Source organism: Rhipicephalus microplus, chromosome 3, assembly GCF_043290135.1.
Source record: "Rhipicephalus microplus isolate Deutch F79 chromosome 3, USDA_Rmic, whole genome shotgun sequence".
Lineage (NCBI taxonomy): Eukaryota > Metazoa > Arthropoda > Arachnida > Ixodida > Ixodidae > Rhipicephalus > Rhipicephalus microplus.
The window spans coordinates 106,192,750-106,214,709 of NC_134702.1; the positions used below are offsets into that span (position 1 = coordinate 106,192,750).

Genomic DNA, 21,960 nt, shown 5'->3' on the forward strand with positions numbered 1-21,960 from the left:
AACAGTCCACCCATGGGACAAGCGTGCATCGTGTTCCACATTCTCCGTTCCTGTCTGAATATTAACAGGGAAACCGAGGTAATTTGTGTATTGGAAACAGAAATGATCATCATTATAAACTCTTGTTAATCTTCGACCTCTCCCACTTCACTCCCAAAAAAACGTGCGCTGATTTCTCCAGCGTGGCCTGCGAGAACAGTTATGGGTGAGAGAACGAGTGCAGAGAGAATGAGAAAGAAAAATAGAAAGAAAGAGAGAAAGAAAGACAAAGAAGGAAGATAAAAAATAAAGAAATGCAGAAACTCTTCAAGAAAGCAGTTCTGCGGGAAGGATTCGAGCCCACGTATACCTCGATGCGAAGACTCGCCTCCTGAACACTCGGCTATCCAGGCTGCTAGCAGAGCATCAATAGGCTAGTATAGTAAAATGTAGCAAGGTAAAGAAAAAGGAGAACAAGCTTGAGAAGGGAAGCTGCGGTGAGAAGTAGGGTGGTGGCAGTGGTTAGAAGATGAGAAAAGGCACCTAATTTCTGCAACCTGGTCGGGAGCACGGCGCAGTGCCTAAGAGGAGTAGGGACTAGGGAGTGAGCGCGAGTAGGAGAGAGGCTATGATGAGGAGGAGGGAAACGAGGAGAGCCTCTACCCGGGCACGAAGTCCTTAATTGCTGCGGTAAGACGAACTTCCCTCATCGCTTTTCTCATTGCCTCGAAATGACTACAGGCTTAGGCTATTTTCAATCATGACTGTAACAACACAGAGAGTAGCACTGCTTGCGGATACAAAGCGTTCTGTGAGTCACTGTATTTATTTGTCGTCGCAGACAGATCTCCCCTTGTGCACAAGACTATTTATCAAAATTCGATGCTATTAACCTTTATCTAAACGGCAATTTTCTGCTCCAGTGAAAATACCAGGATCTAGTTTTTTTCGAAGCTTCATTCGTAAGCCATGTGACATTTCATGGAAGCTGTTAAAAGATGAATCAATTTTCGAAGCTTTCGAACTTTCGATGTAGATCAAAACAACACTGAAAAGAAGGGACAATGTACGGGCCAATTCTACGAAAGCAAAATATGAGCAATAAATCTTGCGAGATGAAGTCGTGGACGGCAGGGGCGTAAGCAGAAATAGTTTTCGGAGAGGGCACCACCAGGATTTCATTGGGGGCTGGGCAGGTAGATGGAGTCAACCGTTATTTTGTGCTTTATATTACACGGGAAACCATTTTGGGTGGGGGGCACGAACTTTGGTGTGCAAAGCACCTGCGGGCGAAAAACCATGTACACATGTGGCTACGGGGAAGTGGGGACGGGGTGAGGGGGCTTGTAGTCGAGAAAGAATGTGAGCTTTGGCGATGTTTCTTGCTTGCGAAGGCATAGCTTTGTTGGCAATGCTATGATACAACGAAACATGGCTGTGTGAGGTTGATCATTTTGTGCTCAACAAAGAGGGGACGGTGTTTTCCGAGCGTGCAAGGTGAGGTGTCATACGTGGGCGAAGACCGAGTGCTGATGGATCGTTCTTCTCATTTGTTGTGAATCGTCGTACGCAGCGTGCGCCGTCGCACGCCACGTCGGATGCCGAATCACGCCAGGTGTCCAGCGCTTTTGAAGGCGCAGGTTCTTCGTCGACAATCTGAAGTCGGCCAGCAAATGCATGTTGTGCGTGTATGCGTCCGGAGCGAACAGAGTAAACTCCACTTGGTTTGCGTCCAGTGTCCGCCTCGGTGGTAGCGAACACTGGAGCGGCACATGTAAAATGTTCAAAAAAGAAGGTCTCGTCGAACGCGCTGGCCGAACTCGCAGAAGCAACTGGAAGCGAAATAGACCAGAATAGTGTACAATAAACAGAAATCGAGAGAAGATAAGTGGACTTCCGGCTATGACTGTCTGATAATTCAGACAATGGTGCACATTCGTAAAGGTATCGACGGCAACTTCGGCCACTTGTACGCACGCATGTCATATTTCAATATATGCAAAATGGGGCTGTTTGTAGATTCATTTTTCGTTGAGAACGAGGCTTCCCCAACGGGAACTGAAAGGTTCTGCTCTGACGTGCACATTCATGGCGGGTGGTTGGTTTAACCCCATGGGCTTGAAATAACAACCACAACAGCAAATAAAGAAAGAGGTGGCACTGCCAGTGGCCGTGACAGTGGCATCGCGTACGTAGCCCACTGCGGCACGCCGCCGATCACTTTTACAGCAACTAATCAGATTGTGTAGTCTGAAGGAGTCCGCACCCGTGGAGCGAGTGCGAAACAATGCTGTTAAAAAGTGAAAACATCGTGCAGTCATGGTTGAAAACAATGCATCTAACCACCAGATTTTCTTCGCCAGAGCGAGGCAAGACCACGTGATCCAAACCTGCACGTCACCGTGATTGCATCACTCTCGTCTCCAGTGGTGGGCCTCACGTCCAATACCATGAGCCGGTGTCTGCAACAGTGAATCGCTAAGTTGGAGCTACGTAGCACTCTTTGGTCAGTATGCAGGGTTCAGATCTCAGTTAACTGCCATGATGAAGCGTTTATTACTGGAATAATTATGAGGAATTTATCTCTAAAGCTAGGCTCCATCTCTGCCTTCTGTAGCCACCGGATATGCATGTTACGCTTACGTAGCTTTGACTTAATGAACAAGTGCTAATTACGAACACATCCGACATTAGACCAGCATGCGCTGGAGCATGTCAAACACCGACGCGAGTAGTGAAGCAATGATAGTCGGTCTGTCTTTCTGGAGGAGGAGGAAGAATAAAATTTATTTTTCAGAAAGGAGAGGGAAATGGAGGAAAACAAGTTTGACGAGGGCTAGTTTGGGGCCCAGGGGGCCGCAACACTAGCAGACCAGTTCACCACCTTGGCTTGTTGAGTCTTGTCTTGTCTTGTCTTGTCTCCTAGGAGATCTTGGCTCATACCCACATGGGGGATTGGCCACACTGTATCTCATAATAGATCATTTTTTACAACACTTGCTAAAGAAAGAGAAATTATATAGAAACAATAATAATGTTCCTTTGAAAAAACGTGAAAAATGGCAGAAGAATGCGATAAACCAGAATATATAAAATAAATTAACAAGAATGAGGAAGGGGGAGAAAGAAAAGGATATATCTGGCAGTACCACTAGCAGCGTATCCTTCCGGTTGCCTGAATGAATTTATGTAGCGCTGACAGAATAGCACTGCGGCCCACACCCAACTGACTGGCTCCAAACGATAATAGGGTGGATGTATTGACTGGCAATCCGAGCATACCAATCGGTCTTTCAAGAATTATTCGGCGCAGTGAGGCGAAGCGGCGGCATGTGAGAAGAAAGTGATCTATTGTTTCCGGTTCATTGCAAAGTGCACATAGGTTAGTTAATGAAAATCCTGATTTGTGAAGATAAAAATTTAACCGAGGAACTCTACAGCGAAAGCCTGTGAGGGTTGATCACCTCACATTGACGGGAAAGGCATTTTGCGGTGTTCCATGTGAATTGCAAGTGCCGAAATTCTTCAGATTGTAGAAGCGACGTTTCGTTGATTTTTAAGATTAACAGGCGTTTGAATCGTTCGGCAGTAATAAAAGGACACTGTGGAGCTACTAGCACCACCAGGAAATTTAAAGATGCCGAAGCGAGCAAATCAGCAATCTCATTTAGTTCAATTCCAGCATTACCCGGGGACACAAATAAACCGAACTTTTGATTGATTGATTTGTGGGGTTTAACGTCCCAAAACCACCATATGATTATGAGAGACGCCGTAGTGGAGGACTCCGGAAATTTTGACCACCTGGGGTTCTTTAACGTGCACCCAAATCTGAGCACACGGGCCTCGACATTTCCGCCTCCATCGGAAATGCAGCCGCCGCAGCCGGGATTTGAACCCGAACTTTTGATAGGCTATGTGGTACGAGAGACCAAAATATCCTGAGAAGAGGAGACTTCTTTGCGGACATTAGATGTGTACATACAGACAAAGCATCCGAAATAACAATAGCTTTTGATTGCTGATAATTTAGTTTTCGAAGAGCCAATGTAATAGCCAGAAATTCTGCGAGATAAATTGGTGTGAAGTCAGGCAACCGGAGCGCAAAAGACCAATTTAGCTGATGAGAAAAAATACCTACTCCAGCCTTCTGAAGATTTTGCGTTGCGTCCGTCGAAATTACTACGTATTTAGGAAAATGACTGAGATGGTCTTAAAGGAGGCCCTTCAGATTATGCTTTGGAAGTAACTTGGCATTTTTCGAAAAAATATCATTGAAAATTAAGTCAACTGGCACCGAGCATTGGGTTTGGGGAGTTAAATGCCGGAGGGAAACGTGAAGATTTGATAAAAGAGACTCGACGAAAATGACTTGGGGTCTTTGATAACGAAACCACGGGCGCTGAAAGAAAGAAAGTGGATGTTTGACGAAAACTGTCTGTGAACAGAAGAGGGGCGCATCGTAAAGTTTTAAAAATGTTTGCACAGTAAGCTGTCGAAATCTAGCATCAAGTGGAATGATTCTAGCTTCCAAATAAAGCACGCTAGTCGCGACACACAAAAGTAGCCCGAGACGAAGCCGCAGAGCTTGCCTTTCTAGCAATATAAGAGGTCTTACTTTGTACTCAGCACTTCCAGAAAACAGAACGCAGCCAAACTCCAGAATTGGGCGTACGTAAAGTTTGTATATCATAAGTAACGCATCCCTGCGCATCCTTGAATTCTTATTGCAAAACCGGCGGAGCAATCCTACGGCGCTTTCTGCTTTACGGGTGTTTGATTCTATTTGTTGCTGCCAATTTATATTGTCCACGTAAACAATACCAAGATATTTTAGCGCTGTTACTTGTGGAATCAGATCATTTCGATAATGCAGGGAAAGAAATACGGGAATGGATAGAGGGAATACAAGCAGAGCACATTTGCTAACATTAAGTGAAAAAGACAGCCCGCCAAGCCATACCTCAAGCTCACTCAAATATGACTGTAAGATTCGATACAAACTGTTGATATCTCGGGATGACGAGAAAAAAGCAATATCATCGGCGTAGACGTAAAGAGTAACATTTTTATGAAGGGGAATAGATGATAATAATATATTAAATAAAAGAGGTGACAGGACTGATCCTTGCGGAACACCTCTTGTTTGCTTATATGAGGCAGAAGTAATTCCCTCGTGGCAACAAAAGAATTGTCTCTCAAAGAGAAACTCCTGAACCCAAGATTTAATGTACTTGGGAACCTCACAGTCCACTAATCTTGAAATAATGTACTGTATTCCACACTATCGTAGGCTTTTGCGATATCTAACGTGACTAATGCAGAAAGCTCACCAGATACTTTTGCAAGGCGAATTCAGCTTTCCAAATCAACATGAGCCGACCATATAGAGCACCCCTGTCTAAATCCTACTTGCCTCTGTGAAAGGATGTCCTGACGAGCGATGAATTCACTGAACTTTCTATGAAGAATTCTTTCAATTATTTTAACTAGGTTTGAAGTAAGCGAAATTGGCCGAATGTTATCCAGGACATATCCGAGGCTTGGATTTTTTCGCAGCAACACAACTTTAGCGATTTTCCATGCGCTTGGAATCCATGTGTGCTGTAAGGCTCCTCGGGATAGGAATTAAATATCAATTTAATCATAGAGTTTGTAGTCTGATCTGGACCGGGAGCCGCTTGCTTTACAGTTAGTATGACATCTGCCAGTTCAGCCATAGTGACTTCCCGAAAGTCTGAGGTTGCGCTTTCGAATGTCACAGGTCTCAAGCATGACGAAGCGAAACGCGCTTCAAGTCCTTTCGCGATGCCCTCTAACAAATCTGTTGTCTCTTTCGGAGACAGCACTACTGAATGCGAATATGCTGGTACTTGCATCGATTTTTTGTTCCGTAGAAACCTGTATAGGGCAGATCTTTTATCAGGTTTTGATAAACACGATTGTAGGTCAGAATTGTGTTTATCTTTAGCTATTGCAACTGTACGTTTAAACAGCGCTGCGTGGAATTTATAGTCAACCCAATTTTTCGGAGTATGGTTGTGGCATAAACGTTTCCAAGCAGCCTTACGTCGCCTATACGCAAGCGTACAATCTTCATTCCACCAAGCTGAATTTGACGGTGTGCTGCCGTACTTAACAGAAAACTTTGCCGGCTTGACAGAGTCACTTAGACACGCTACGACTGAAGCAGCTCGTTGCCGTCCGACGCGTCCTCTCAATGACGAGAGCGCGGAGTCTAAAACAGTTTTATAAATTTTATAGTTGGTGAACCGTTGTTGCCGGATAGCAGAAATTAGTTGTGGTAGCATAATTTCATAGGTAATTGGTACATGATCACTACTCGTCCCATTATCAAACGTTTCCCACAATGAAATCATAAACTGGCCACACGAAAATGTTAGGTCTAATGTTGATGAGCTTATCTCGCGTAGAAAGGTAACTTGTCCAGAGTTATGACAGCGAAAATTATTACCCTGCAACCGATTCCACAATCTTTTGCCACAGCCATCTGTTTTAAGCCCCCAAGAAGTGTGATGCGAGTCAATAAAATTAAATTTGACGAAGAATTCTCGATAACACAATCTAGGTGATCTGTGCGTCTTACTCCATTCGGAAAGTACGCATTAATCACTGTAATCCTGTTGGAGTCAGGTAACAATCTATTCCTAACAATTCACAATCCGGACAAATATGTTCAAAAGTTACAATAACATGATGACACATTTTTGAAGATATTAGAACCAATAATCCACCTTCTCTACCTGGCCGATCCAGTCTAAAAGTTCGAAAATATTTCAGAGTAAATGTTTGGTTTACGGAAAGCCAAGACTCTTGAAGTAAAATTATATTAGGATTTGTTTGCTGTATGAGATAAATAAGATCTATGTAAGCGGAAGTTACGGAGCGACAATTCCACTGAAGAACTTTTACAGGCGCTATGATGGACTTAATATAGTTGATTCTACTGCAGAACGCAAAACGTCCTGCTCATTGTTGGTATCAGTAATAATTTTTTTTGCTTTTAACATTGGCAAACTGGTTAGAAACAATGGAGCATTGCGTCGTTTATGAGTGATATTACCAAGCCTCATGTCACCAAACGACCCACTGGGCCCCACAGGGATCGGCGACTGAGTGCTGACGAGCGTTTCAGGGGTAACATCTTCTTGACGCCGATTATTTTGTTCATTGTCGAGGTGCTCAGCTTCACCCTGGACCGTGACAGTGTGTGCAGCGAAGGAGGGAATAAGGCTGTTTAACCTGGCGGCGAGCATCACGGTCAGACCTTCAGCAAAGGTGTTGAAAAGCCGTTCCATAATCTCATCGGCATGGCCTTATCTATCGCTGCCGACACTGCGGAAGCGACCGTCGCTTCAAATGACCCACACTGGCGTGACGTAGCAGCAGCGTACCCCACTTCGCGCTCTTTAATGAAGGAAGTTGCCTCAGACCGAGAACAACGGCGTTTCTCCATTATATCTAGAATTTGTGTTTCACGTTCTCGAGCAGGGCAGCTATTGTCCGTGGCTGTGTGTGCTCCATCACATAGGCAACACCTGCAGTTGTCTACCTGACAATTTGATGCGGCATGTGCCCCACCGCAATTCGCACATCTCAATGAGGACCTGCAAGCATTAGCGCTATGTCCAAATCGCCAGCAGTTACGGCATTGCAGTGGGCGGGGCGTCAATGCCTCTACACGGAATAGATAAGGCCAGGCCTTCAGCTCAGATGGGCGTGTGAGACCAGCAAAGGTAACGATGACGCTTTCAGTAGGGACTCGCGTATCACCTACAAGTCTGGTGCATCTGTAGACAGATATCACGCCAGCCGGAGAAGACCACCTTTACGAATGCTTCAGGACTAATGTTAGTTGGAACACCTCGAACAATGCCCTTCACGCAAGCAAGGTGAGGGGGGGGGGATAAAAGCGCGAACAGCAATGAACGCAAATCTCGTGGCGTCCAGTAAGTCTGTTAAGCATTGAATATTTGAAGACCTGCATAGTATGCCAGTCTTGCCGAAACGCCTCACCACCGAGATGTCCAGAAAATAACCACTTATGTTGCGAAGTTCTTCTTGGAACACCTCCGTTTCACTTAACCGAATGGTTCCACCATCAGTGGGCACAAGCGCGACAGGCAAACTGCTTACGCCGTTTTTGAAGAAACACTCCAGTGGTACCGATTCAGCAGGGCGACTGGCCGACCAGGGCGAGCCCTGGCCGGGGCCGGAGACAGGCATTGATGGCTCCTGAAAAATCAGCAAAAAGAAATTCTACCGCTAATAAAGAACCAAAGGTGATGAGTGTGGTCAATCCCCTCTCACAGGCCGTGCAATCGAAAGCGCCAACTACTGCAGTAACGATCGCCTTCTTGCTCACGGGATTCGAGCCTCCTGTTGAGTCATCTATAAACCAGGTGGTCACGAATCGGTCAGACAATCTACGGCCGTGGGACAAACCCATCACACAACCCAATGTCGCAGCACAAACCCACGGCATTAGGATATTCACTCCTCAAAAACTACGGTTTTAAATGTTGACGCGGCCGGACCATTTGGAGGAAGAAAATTGCGCGATTCGGCGAAATAAAGCGAACTCTACTTTGATTCTACTATCTATTGGCTTTATTCACTGATGAAAATGACGATATACCATTCGGTATTTGCCACCGAAGAGCCAAGTGCTCCTAGGAGACAAGACAAGACAAGACAAGACAAGTGCGTGCTGTGCGCGTTCAGCAGGAGCGACGAAGCAGAAGAAGCTCGTGGCCCGCTCTAGCGCGTGGCCCCGCACCTTGTTCCAGGAGCTCGAACCTTCGGCGGTTCAGATCTCTCGGCGTCGGCATCTCAAGACACCGCCAAGGTGAGCACAATAAAGACATATTTTAGTTCTTAGGCGAGACATTAACACGGGATGCGTGCCACCTCGTGCTTAGAGCTCCGAAAGCGGCATTTAGGTTCTTCCTCTCGCCCATATCGTTTGGCTCGGAACTTAGTTGCGCCAGAGCTCCGCAAGAAGTCTGGCTTTACTGTATTTGTTGGAAGTCATCGTATAGTGGTCATGCTTTCTTTACGAAATCACCGATAGCTAGAAAGGAAAAAGACGAAATATACCGTGAACGTCTTTATTCCGGCAGTTCTCATGGTTAGGACTAACGGCGCCTACAGAAGCAATCAGGAGGGCGTCATCGCACCGCCTTGTGACGAGGCTAAAGGCCTGACTACTTGTACGCGTGGCAGCGCTAGAGAGCATGGATTTCTGACGCGACGCTGTACCCTCTTCCTATGTGGAGAGAGGACATGTGGCTACACGGAGTTGTGCGCCCTTTCTCTCCATGTGGAGAGAGAGTGGCGCCTTGTCAGAAAACCATTTTTGGACGCGCTGCAACGACTATGTGTAGTCAGATCTTAACTGTCAATCTGCAGTGGTGGCAGCAGCAAGTGAAACAGCAGCCCTTGCCCAATTTATACTTGTTTTGTATACAGGTGTGGAGTGCATTTTCTGTGATTAGGTGATTGAAACGCTGCATGTGAACGTTCCTAAAACTGATGTGGCGGAACATTGTAAACAACTTTGTACCTTCAATGTAATTTCGAGCAAATAAAACACGCTCTTACCTCACGAAAATTCACCAGAATGTGGGTTGGCGGCCTCTTGATTCGCGTGAGGATTAATTTAGCCTATAACGTCCTTTTGCAGCTAAGGGTGTTAGGTTTATCAAAACATCTGCGGCCCGTGTGGCAGTGGCAGCTTGTAAATTTAAGTGGCCTATCAAAAAGGCATTGAATATTTAGGGGGTTTAGATTAACAGATCTCTCTTTAGAGCTTTCTACAATGAAATGGCACTATCTGATCAAAGAGGCGTTGAATATTAGACAAGTTTAGATTAGCCTCCCTCTGAGGAGCTTTCTTTAAACAGTGAATGGTACTGTTATCAAAGAGATGTTCAATATTTGGTGAGTTTAGATTAACAGCTAATTCAGAGCTCTCTACAACCAAATAAAACTTGCTTATCAAAGAAGCGTTGAATATTAAACAGGTTCAGATTAACAGGTCACTTTAAAGCTCTCTACACAAAACGGAAATTGCTGATAAAGAAGGTGTTGAATATTATGAGATTTTATACTAACAGATCTTTTTAGCGCTCTCTATAATGAACTGAAACTCTCTGATCAAGGAGGTTTTGCATATTAACCGATTTTAATATAACGGATCTGTTTAGAGCTGCCTACTGTTGTGTCACGCTGTTCAGTTTAGTTTCGTTTCCAGTTTTGGTTTCTGTTTGGAATGTTGTGGTGCTTCGTGCGGCAGTGTTACGTACTTTATGTATATATGTGTAAATAAATCGGTTGGTGATGGGCACTGGTTCGTGGTGAACGTTATTTTCCCGCTGCTTCGCGCCGAAGTGGTGGGGGGCTGCACGTACACCGGTGACATGATACTGTGACGTACTCCAGTAGAGGTCTATTAACAATGTCTGTTCGCGCCGTATCATGGTAGATATGAAATGTCAATCACCTGGGGCATATACCTGCATACCACGGCTCATGTTAAACGGGTATGTACCACACGTGTCCAGTGGAAAGGGTTTAATGGCGTACACAACGGGACTAACACGTTATACATGTCACGACCAGAGCTTGTTATTCGTCAAATTATCTTTCTCTCCCACGTCTTACCAGGTCACGAGATCGAATCCTGGTAATGACGGTAGCATTTTGATGGAGGCGAAAATGGTTGAGGCACGTGTGCTTAGATTTTAGGTGCACCTTGTGGGGTGTCGTTGTAGCGAGGGCCACGCTTTTGGAGTGAACGGAAACAGCAGACACGGTCGGAACAAATCCAACGATACACACGTATATTTAACTAATTTAGGACCACAATATCGTCAGCCGAATTATTATACATCAATCATGATCAACACGCTAGGACATCTTTACACAATATTATCATACACTTATATTATGACGCACAATAACACACCCAAGGCGGCGTTCCCAACGCTTGACTTACCACGAGGGCCCCCGACGCGTAACCCGCGGTGCCACGCACCGGGGACCCACGCTACAGACAACTGTTCGCGGCTACCGCCACGTGCAAAAGAGACCATCTTATTTCTAGCACACCGCTAACAAGGCTTGCCCGCAGTCAGGGGTCACTGCTAGCGCTACCACTCTAACAACCATGATGATGATAATGGTGGTGGATGGATGAATGGATGGGATGAAATGAGATGGGATGGATGGGATGGATGGATGGATGGATGGATGGATGGATGGATGGATGGATGGATGGATGGATGGATGGATGGATGGATGGATGGATGGATGGATGGATGGATGGATGGATGGATGGATGGATGGATGGATGGATGGATGGATGGATGGATGGATGGATGGATGGATGGATGGATGGATTGATTGATTGATTGATTGATTGATTGATTGATTGATTGATTGATATGGCTGTACCCTTTAGATCGGGCGGTGACTAACGCCAGCAAGCCGTAATACTTTGTGAATCAAAAACTAGATTTTTTTCCTTTAAATAGTGAGGTTGAGGACTCGTACTTTGCGGTGAAGGGTTTATTTTCACTCGTGCCTTGACTTTAGACACCAATCAGATAACATCCTTCTAGTTAATTCTACCCGCTTAAAGTCTATTTTGCCCTCCCTGTCGCTAAACCCCAGCGCTTTGAAAAACTCTGCGTCATCATCCAGAACAATTGGGTGAAGCCCTTTACAAAACATTATCAAGTGTTCGGCAGTTTCCCTTTCCTCTCCTCATGCACGATATGTCTTGGTTCGCAATACTCCGTCCTGGCCTCAAACAGTAGAGGACTACCCCGAGTATTATCACAGATCCTTTCCTTGGCAATTTCCTGCCTGAAAGTTTTAAAGATGTCTAGTGCGAACTTATTAATCATGCCGATTCTCCACATATCGGTCTCAGCTTCCTTCACCTTCTTCTTAACCGATAACTCTTTTTGGTTTGGCCCCCTGCTGTTTTCTAAGTATTTACCAGTCAATTTTCTGGTTCGCTTTCTCCATTTTGTATTGACATTCCTGTACAAATAGCTGAATACCTTCCTAGCCCAACGCTCCCCCCCCCCCCATTTGTCTCAATCACTTCTCAAATTTTATCTTGCTGCTAGCTTCCCTGCCCTCAAATGATATCCTTCCCATATCACCTTGTACTCCCTGATTTGGTGTATTCCCGTGAGCTCCTAAGGCAAGCCTACCTATTCCACGTTGCTTAAATTATAATCTTGCCTGAACTTCTGATCTCATGCACAAGACCGCATTGCCGAACGTCAGACCAGGAACCATGACCCCTTTCCATATTCCTCTCACAACATCATACCTATTGTAATTCCACAGTGCCCTGTTTTTCATTACCGCTGCATTCCTGTTACTTTTAGTCGTCACGTATATTTCGTGTTCCCTTAGGTACTCGGCCCCATTGCTTATCCATACGCCCAGATATTTGTATTTATCTGTTATCTCTAGCGTGACCTCCTGTATTCTAAGCTCACTACCTTCATTGTCATTAAAAATCTTGACTGCTGATTTTTCTTTACTGAATCTGAAATCTAACCTATCTCCCTCATTACCGCAGATGTCCACCAATCTCTGCAAATCTTCCTTGTTGTCGGCCGTTAGCACTATATCATCTGCGTACATCAATGCTGGTAGTGCCTGTTCAATGAGTTTTCTTTGTTTGACGAAAGAAAGGTTGAAGCCCAGTCCACTTCCCTCTAATTTGGCCTCTAATCCTTGTAGGTACATCATGAATTACACGAGCGACAGAGGACACCCCTGCCTAAGCCGCCGTTGCACCTCTGTAGGCATGGATACCTGTTTTTCCAACTTTATAACGGCCTTGTTCCTTTTAGATATCCTTTAAAAGTTAGTGACTCCATCTTCCACACTTAGTGTGTTCAGTATCCCCACAAGTCCTCTTGAACCGCGCTGTCGTATGCTCCCTTGATATCAAAAAATGCTAGCCAACAGGGGCCTGTGTTCCTTTTCTGCTATTTCTATGCACTGCGTCAGTGGGAACAGATTGTCTTCCCACCTCCTGTGTTTGCCAAACCAATTTTGCAGTTCCCCCAGCTACCCCTCATCCTCTATTTATGCCTGCAGTCTTTCCTTTATAATCCGCATCGCCAGCCTCTAGACCAGTGATGTCACTGTTATAGGACGGTACTTGTTTATGTCAGCTTTGTCCCCCTTTCTTTTATAGATCATGCTCATCCTGCTAAGTTTCCATCCATCTGAGGCTTCACCATCGATTATTATTTTGCTCACTGCCTCTCTCAAAGCCTGCTTAGACTTCGGACCTAATGTTCTTATCAGCGTAATTGGAATGCCATCTAGGCCTGTTTATGTACTACTAGGAACCATCTTTTGAGCCCTTTCCCTTTGTCGTTGTGAAAATTGAGCCAATGCGCCATTTGATTGATCTTTGTCTATTGTGGGGCATAAATCACTTCTTTGTTGAAATTTTTCTGTCACCCTTGTTCTTATATATTCAATAGCTTCGTCTCTTCTAGCCTAGCACCTTCAGCTGTAGTTATAAACCTCTGCTTTCGGCTCGCGTCATTTCTTAGGGAGTTTGGATGGTTCCGAAATTTCGCAGCTGCCTTTCTATCTTTTTTATGTACTTCTGCCAGCCACTGAGCTCCCTTTCTTCTAATCTTTTCATTGATAAGAAGGGATGCATTCCTTCTTCAGCTTTGAAAGGTTTTCCATTTTCTTTCAACATCATTTTTCGGTTCACCCCGCTGCTTAGCATGTCTGTGTTCCTTAGAGGCTTCCTGACGTTTTGCTCTGCCTCTCTTAACTTCCTCGTCCCACCAACTCTTGGGTTTGTGTCTTCTTTTTCGGGGCGACTTGTCACGTGCTTTAGCAAGCTCTAGCTCAAACAGTCTATTTAAATTCGTGTATGTCTACACTGTTTTATTATCCTCAGTGATTACTTTCTCAATTTGTTGAGTAGCTATTTCTATTTGCCTTTCTGGATAAAAATTTTCCTGTAGTTGCTCATCTTGTCTCCTTCCCAATTTTACTGCTCTTCCAAAACTTAGCATAATACGTGTGTCATCACTATCCAGACTTTTTGAGCCACCTTCATCTATGTGCATTATTCTCCTAAGCTTATCATATATCCTATTGACATCAGTGCCTAATCTATTGTCGACTGCAGCCTTCCTACCTGCCATGTTATTTGCCCTTCACACTTTTCGGTACCGTTGCAAATGATCAAATCATGTCTTTCACACATATCCATGATCATTTTGCCTAATGGGTCGGTATACCAATCTATATCTTTTATATGCACATTCATATATCGTAGTATATTTATCTCGTACTCTCCTCCTACCTCCTCAATGTCCTTTGATATACACTCTACCATTGCCTGGTTTTTTTCTGTGGCCTTTGCTCCGGTCTACAAGTACACCAAGTCAAGGAGTGTCATTTGCCCTGCCACTTTCCCTTTTAGCCATAAATGTTCCTTGCACTCTTGCTTGACCCTTTGCCAGTCTGTACTTTTATGAATGAGTGCCCTGATACCAGCCCCCTTTCTGACTCCTTCTGTCCTACTACAATGTTCCCACGCGTAGTCCGGATTGTTAGGAGGTTGTTCCATGTCCCTAAGATGTGTTTCTACCAAACCGCATACCATCGGAATCTCCTCTCTTAGCTGTTCTTCTATATCTTCTCACTTCAGCCTGTTCCTGCCACCCTGCATGTTAATATACCCTATGTATGAATTGGCTTGGGGCTCGTGGCTACGTCTATTTCTGCTCGGACTCTACCTATCTTAAATGCGGGTGTCACTTTGGGATCGTATCTGTTCATGCCACCTGTCAGAGTCTCCCATGTTGCCTTATTCCTTACTAGCTATCCTGCATCCCGAAGGGCCCGCGTGTCCACCAAAAAAGCTACTGCGCGTCCTGCAAGTCACCGACCCACCTCATGACCTAGCCGCCCATCGAAGCGCATTCTGTCTTGTTTTTCTTGTTGAAAACCACCCCACCTATGCACCTCTCTGTTTATTTCCACCACATCAAAGCTTTTCTCTCGACTCATCCGCCATATCTCTCGGTTTGCGTTGACAAACCGCTCTTTGCAAGTTGCTGTCACGCACCGGTACCTCCGGTATCGTGCATACCACTACCTGTACCTGAGGAGAAATGGCGCGCATGTCATCGACCCCTTTCGCCAGTGTGGTCACTAGTCCTGCCGTATCTTCATTTAAGACATTGCCCCGCCGTGGTGGTCTAGTAGCAAAGGTACTCGGCTGCTGACCCGCAGGTCGCGGGTTCGAATCCCGGCTGCAGCAACTGCATTTCCGATGGAGGCAGAAATGTTGTAGGCCCGTGTGCTCAAATTTGGGTGCACGTTAAAGAACCCCAGCTGGTCAAAATTTCCGTAGCCCTTTACTACGGCGTCTCTCATAATCATATGGTGGTTTTGAAACGTTAAACCCCACAAATAAATTATAAATTATTTAGGACATCGTTAAACCACTTGAAATTATCACGAAGTTTATTCTGTCAGCTGTAGTTTTGAGTTTTGCGCTCGCTTGCCTCATGACTGCTTCCAGCTTGTTTCCTGGGAACGTTTCTACAGCAACCCTCTTGTCCCCTCTAACCCTCTATATGATTGCTTCTGTGCATCCTTTTAAATTCGAGTCCCCGGAGCTTATCACATGGTGTGACACTTTAGCTGGAGCGTCTTGCACCTGAGGCTTACTTGCACCTGTGACGCCGGTAGCTTTGTCCCCTCCCAGCCCCACCACTACTTCGCTGAAGCTGGGCCTTGTTACAACTGAACCGGCGGAACCTGTTTTTTCCAAACTTGCTAGCTCTTTCTTCTCCGCCATTCTGGTTACCGGGGCCCTACTGTTCTCTCCGTTGGCCGCTCCTTTGTTTACCTTGGCTAATGCTTCCTCAGCGGACTTCAGTCTTTCTCCCATTGCCCTCGTTTTTTCTTGCTCTGTCACCAACGTAGTCTCCAGCTCGGTGATTCTCAACAGCAGTTCACTCTAGGCAACCATCGTTTTCTCCATTTTTTCCTCGACCTTACCTTGCCTACACTTCGCGTCATCCTCCTCTCCATTTGTTTCTGCACTTGGGTCCACTTTCAAACTCGCCCTGCATCCCGAACACTTTAAAGTTTTTTTTAACCACGTCTTCGTGGCACCAATTGTCCTTATGATTTCGCTCGCGAACATGCTAACGCTCGTGAACACGCCTCCTTCTGCCCGGTAGTTGTAACCTTTGAAGTACGGCTTCTGTGCGAGACATGTATGATACGTGGCTAAACAACTTTACAGAGAAGTGTCAGTACTCTCACAATGTTTAAGAACCCAGTGTGGATGAAATTGGCGTAGCCCTTCACTACGGCGTCTCTCATAATCATGTGGTGGTTTTTTTACTTTAAACCCCAACAAATAATACGCCTTACAGGGCTTAGACGGCTAGATAAATACGTAACACTCAAAATGCGTTAGGTTCGCTAATAAAGCTTCGCATTTAAGAGAGATCCAACATAACTAAGTACAGTATATTATAACAAAGGGAGGGACACGAAAGTTGGAGTGAGGAGGAGGGAAAGGTTGAAGTAGGATGAGGTGTCTTCTATAACATGAGTGTTTGGAAAAAGGAAGTGGGATGACGAGGGGAAAAAGGACAACGCTTTCACCACCTCTCTCTTAGTCTTCGTACTGCTAGGCCGTAGCTGTCGCTTTTTTTTCAGGCGGTCTGAGAAGAGAAGACCTAAATACATTTTCAATATCCAAGCAGAAATAACAGTTGTCCAGTTTATTATTTGATTATGGTGCGCTTAATAATGAAAAATTGCAGATTTTGCGTGCGCACGACTACCAATATTATGCAATAGAGAAAACTTCCTTAGAGATCATGGATTTTTTAATAGAACCTTGTTTCGGCTTAGATGTGAGGCTCGGTATTTCTTTCCAGAATGGTGGCCACCCCATGTAGTCACGATTTCTTCACCTTTTTTTGCTCTTGAAACTCGTGAGCCCTGCCAGTCGCATTTTAAATGACGCATATTTTAAAGCATTTGGCAATCTTGCAGATATGCTATATTGTTTTAGCTTCAATGTGACATGTTACGTTTTTTTTTATTCCGGCTGCTGTTGTCCTCAAGGCGTGCTGCATAGTGGAACCGAGATATTTTTGTAGATTTATAAATACGTGCTGTTCCAACTATATTCGCAGTGCAGGAAGGCATGTTGTACGAGTAGCTAGCGCTGACTATAGAAATGAAGAGAAGTACTTCACCAAAAGGGACCCGTGGACCCTTACTGCATGGTGGCCTCTTCAGGTGACTGCCTCATATTGTCCATGGTCGTGACGTGGACGAAGGCAGCAGACTGCGGCTCGAATATTAAACTCTTTATTTGGGCCGAACTTGTGGCCAGGTCAGATTACAGCAAGACACTGGCACTGATAGCGGCGAGCGTCAGCCACCGATCAACTGACAAACGATGAAGCGCGGTGGCATTTATGCACGTGGCGTCGATCATTCAGGTGTTATCGCTAGTGGCCGCGTAGGCTCCAGAATAGTCTGTAATGTCTGCGACGTGGGCGTAATCTCAACAAAACGATCTACTATATTCGTGAATCTTCTAGAACAACGAGGCGTAGTTTTGCGCAGAGCATTCCAGACAAGCTTTGTGGCCAAAAATAAATGAAACATACGTGCAAATGAGAAACGTGCCTGGCAATATCCTTTTAAATAAAATTGCTTGTTTCTTGTGAGAAAATAATTTTCTGCACAATATTGCGCCACTTTATTCAATAAGCATCCGTTTCCTTCCAAAAAAAAAAAAGCTGAAGTTCTTTACATGAAAGAGGTATACCAGGTTAAGCGCGTATGCTGTGTAGGGCAAGCGCACCTTCAATGAGGTGCTTTAAATTGCTGTGTTGTATCACTGAACGTGTACGTGGGTCTTCGGTGCTGATGTAATCTGTAGTTGTAAACCCTTACCGGCATTTTTTTTTATCTGTGTTTTAGTGACAAGGGCGTTTATTCGGCCGGTACTGCTCCATGACATTACTGTTTTGATTCGTAAAATGCTTTTTCGGTAAGATATAAGAGTGTTAGTTGCGCACACGTAAAACCGCCTTTGAGGGTCTGAAATTATTTATTGACAGCGTCTTCATACGGTATTTCAGATTGTTACTACGATAGGTAATTGATAACTCTTAACATATCTTGTCATTTCTCGAGATGTCATTTCTATCTCGAGAAAAGCTCGATCTTGGATCTTCTGGCTAATAAGCCTGCCGTCTTCCCTTAGCCACTGCAGAAGCATAAATCTTTCTTTCTGTCCACAATATCACATCTTTTAACCAGAGGTGGCAAAAATTACTCTCCAATAGTAATTGAAGTACATCGACTACTTTTCGTAAAACTGTTACCCATAAATAAAGCGCAATGTGAAATATAGATGAACTAATGTTCTCACAGATTACTATGACTTCAAGAGGAATTAAAATATTTTTATAACGCTTAAACAGGGTTTCATTATTAATGCGCAACTTAAATGCAGCTTACGCAACGGCACAAATATCATTTTGTACATTTTGGGTAAACTTTAGTGTAATAAATGCATGTTCTAGTATGCTGCTAATGTTTTTTTTTTCAAAACTATAAAACTCAATTGATGTTTTAAATTTCAATGCTAAATTAGCAGCCTCAAAATCGAAATCATCAAAAACACATGATAGCATAAACTAGTATAATTGTTTTAATTACCGCAAGTTTGCAAGTTCTCCACGTGTTTTCTGGGGCACTGAGCACATCAGACACAGTTTGTACGAAATATTTGATGTAGGGGGAACTTTCCGTTGCACTGTTATCAAGGCAGCATAGCCGAACCACACCTTTTCGATAGTTTCGATGCGCAAATGTAAGTAGTTACGCAAAAAAATAACTTCCTCAAGTAACCAAATAATTCAAAAGAGCGCAGCTCTTATTTTTAGAATAAAATTGTTAATATCCCAAAATAGTAGCTAGGTGATGTGAGACATTGTTTTTAGGTTGTTTTTTTTTTCTTTTCTTTTTGTGTTTTTCATTGGCGTCACAAAAGCGCGCAATTATTGTTCGAAAATTATAAGTCAGTTGATGTGAAGCAACATATTTAAAAATTTTTTTTTGTTTTTTTGGGCTCTTCATTGGTGTCACGTAGGATCCCTTCGGAAAAAAAAAAGCTCGGCCTAGTCGTCGATGGCGCTTTTTCCTCTTATAGCTCGCAACTTCAATTTTCGCGTAGACTATTAAAAATCTTGAGTACAAAAAGCTGCAAAACGAAGGAAGTAGTCTGCAACAAGTTCATCAAAGTTAACACTGAAGCAACTGGGACTTCCTGATTCAAAGCAATTGAGGCGTAGGAAAAAGGTTGCCAGTATACTGCGTGCTCAGTCACTGAACTCAACGCACTCAAGCACGGAGCACATGCGTCTCTGTTACATCAATACTGCAACATAAACCATAATATCGGAAACACAGAGCATTTAGCTCCGCCATCCATAGCTTTCGCTCCATTGACAAAGAAAGTTGTCCCCGAGTACAGGGTATACCTTTCGATTCACCGAGCCCCGTAATGTGCTCACATCACTCGACTTCAGAATCGCGTGAAAAGAGCCCTGTGAGAACTTCGTATACCCCATGCATTGCTCATTTCTACAGTGCACGAGTTGTCGCGAATCTCTGAAGAAACATAGTATAACGTATTCAAAGCACATCCCTCGAAGCCCCGTCATACATCAGCCAGTGCAGTCGAGAACGGAAGTACTGTGTGGGCTCGTTTGTCGTAGTGACCGTGTCACGCTATAGCTTCATGAAACCGGATAAATGAATGAAGCGTATAGTGCTAAATCAGACGTAAACAAAGAACAAACAGGACAGGAGAAACGTTTTTGTTGTTTCTTTGTTTTGCACTTCGACACTCGTACAGAGTATTCATCGTGACTTTTTCGAGTTTCAGTTCTACATCAAGAAATGTGCCCATCGAAAAAGAGCCTCCGTGATTGCTCGCTCTAGCTGGCGACATTTTTTTTTGAGACCCCAGCGTCCTGCAGATATGTCAGCAATGTCACGCCCCTGGGCTTTTCAACACGGCAAAAGAAATTTTAGAACACGCCAGTGAACCTTCCCTTTAGTTGCCTGCCATGGTTAGAAGAAGCTAGCGCAGCCGACAAGTTCGGTGTTTTATGTTGGAAGTGTTTCCGCTGTTCCGACGACCTCGTGTCTGTTGCTCAATTCACGTCTGTGATTTTGCAGATGGGTGAAGAATCTTCGGTGTCCGAGATGTCGCAGTCGGTCCAGAGCGCCTGGTAAGTCATTTGTCGGCATTAGTAGAACCGTTCCGGCATGTTACGGATGTAGCATCGTTCTCGGGGTCTTTGCGAAGCGGCCAGAGAGCTTACAAACACTGTGCGCGTCAAGTGATAAATGACGATACAGATCACCCGTAGTCCGATGTCAACGTAGTACGTGTAATTCACACTTGTTCAAATTTAGATCTCGGCTAAAGGAGAGAACGATCCAGTCTTTTGTGTGATCAGATTACACGAATTAAGTGTGAGCAGGTATTAGGTACAACTGGATAAATCAGGTCCCACTCCTCTCACTACGGGTGCCTAGTGGTTAAATATGCTTTACTGCTGACCCGAACAATACGAGCGAAGGATACGAGATTGAATACTGACCAAGGCAGCCACATTTAGACGTACACAAAACTATCGAGGCCCATGTGCTTAAAATTATGTGCACGCTAAAGAAAACACGATCGATAAAATGTTTCGAGCCATCCACTATGAAATTCCTCATAAAAACATTGGTTTTGTGCCGTAAAGCCCCAACGATTTAAACTCGTGCTCATGCTCTCCGGCAGTGCACATATACGGCAGGAACGTTGGTGCTACCTGCTATGAAAGTATGGGATATTGTGCAAAGCCTCGACCTTGCACGTAAATTTTACCGGAAATTTTCAATCTTAATATTCATCTCAAAAACGGAGACATAACGTAATTACATAAACCAGCCAAAATATGAAGGAATCACGCCTTGCAAGACATCATCAAAATTGGCGCCCTGTGGTATGTCAGAGGAACCATTTTGAAGGACAGGTGTGGAATTTTACGGGCTCGGTTTTGAGGTTAGACTCAACATCAGTTAGAAATATCAACACACAATATAGTCAGGGAAATTATAGTGGATGTTATTAGTTTTACTTGTAACGTAAATGCGAAGAAGGACCTAGGGGTGGCCTGCCACTGACAGAAACCAAACTTGACGGTCCGGCACGGTGAATCAGGGGCTCGGTTGCTGACCCGAAGGTCGCGGGTTCGTCTTCGGTGGTCGACTTTCGGTGGAGGTGTTTGTTTGGGCCCCTGTACTGAACGATGTCATCGCACGTTGAATAACAGCAGATGGTCGCAATTGCCGGAGCCCTCAACTACGGCATCTCTCCTAATTATATCGTAGTTCTGGCACGTGAAACCTTAGATATTGCTATTGTTATTACAAACCTTGTACTTCCCAATAATGTGTCCCATGTGCTAGTAACTAAGCTGCCGCGGCCGTAATGTCCCCGTTCCGCTATGTACGTGCATTTAAATCTGAGCGTGTGAGTCGACGCCGCCAGAGGTCATGACGTGGAGTGATAAACACGGTTTTGCTGCCTGCTTTTCCTCACTGTCTCCAACTAATCCACTCTGCTCGTTCTAGGGAGGATCTGGTGGTCGAAAACCCGAACCGCCGGAAGCTCGAGGCGTGCCTGGTCAGCACAATCATGATTGTAGTTGTGTGCATCATGGGGCTGCTGCTGTTCGTGGTGATCGAGCTTCAACCTGCTAGTGAGTAATCGGATCCTATCCTTCTGGTAGACAATTTCAGGAAATATAGTGGGAGTGCACCTAACTGGGTTGCATG

General features: G+C 44.6%; 2 protein-coding genes across 3 annotated transcripts in view; one reads left to right on the top strand and one right to left on the bottom strand.

Annotated features, from left to right (window-relative positions):
- LOC119182473 (E3 ubiquitin-protein ligase MARCHF3-like) overlaps positions 1–21,960 on the bottom strand; it is a 145,818-nt gene that overhangs the window by 21,342 nt on the left and 102,516 nt on the right. The gene's annotated exons all lie outside the window — the stretch shown is intronic.
- Positions 8,750–21,960, top strand: part of LOC119159977 (uncharacterized) — a 155,656-nt gene continuing 142,445 nt past the window's right edge. For both annotated transcript variants that reach the window (XM_075890099.1, XM_075890100.1), the window contains exons 1-3: positions 8,750–8,848; positions 20,308–20,360; positions 21,757–21,884. In XM_075890099.1, the coding sequence (XP_075746214.1) occupies positions 20,308–20,360; positions 21,757–21,884 (181 nt within the window). In that variant the 5' untranslated portion in view covers positions 8,750–8,848. The remainder of the gene's footprint in view (positions 8,849–20,307; positions 20,361–21,756; positions 21,885–21,960) is intronic.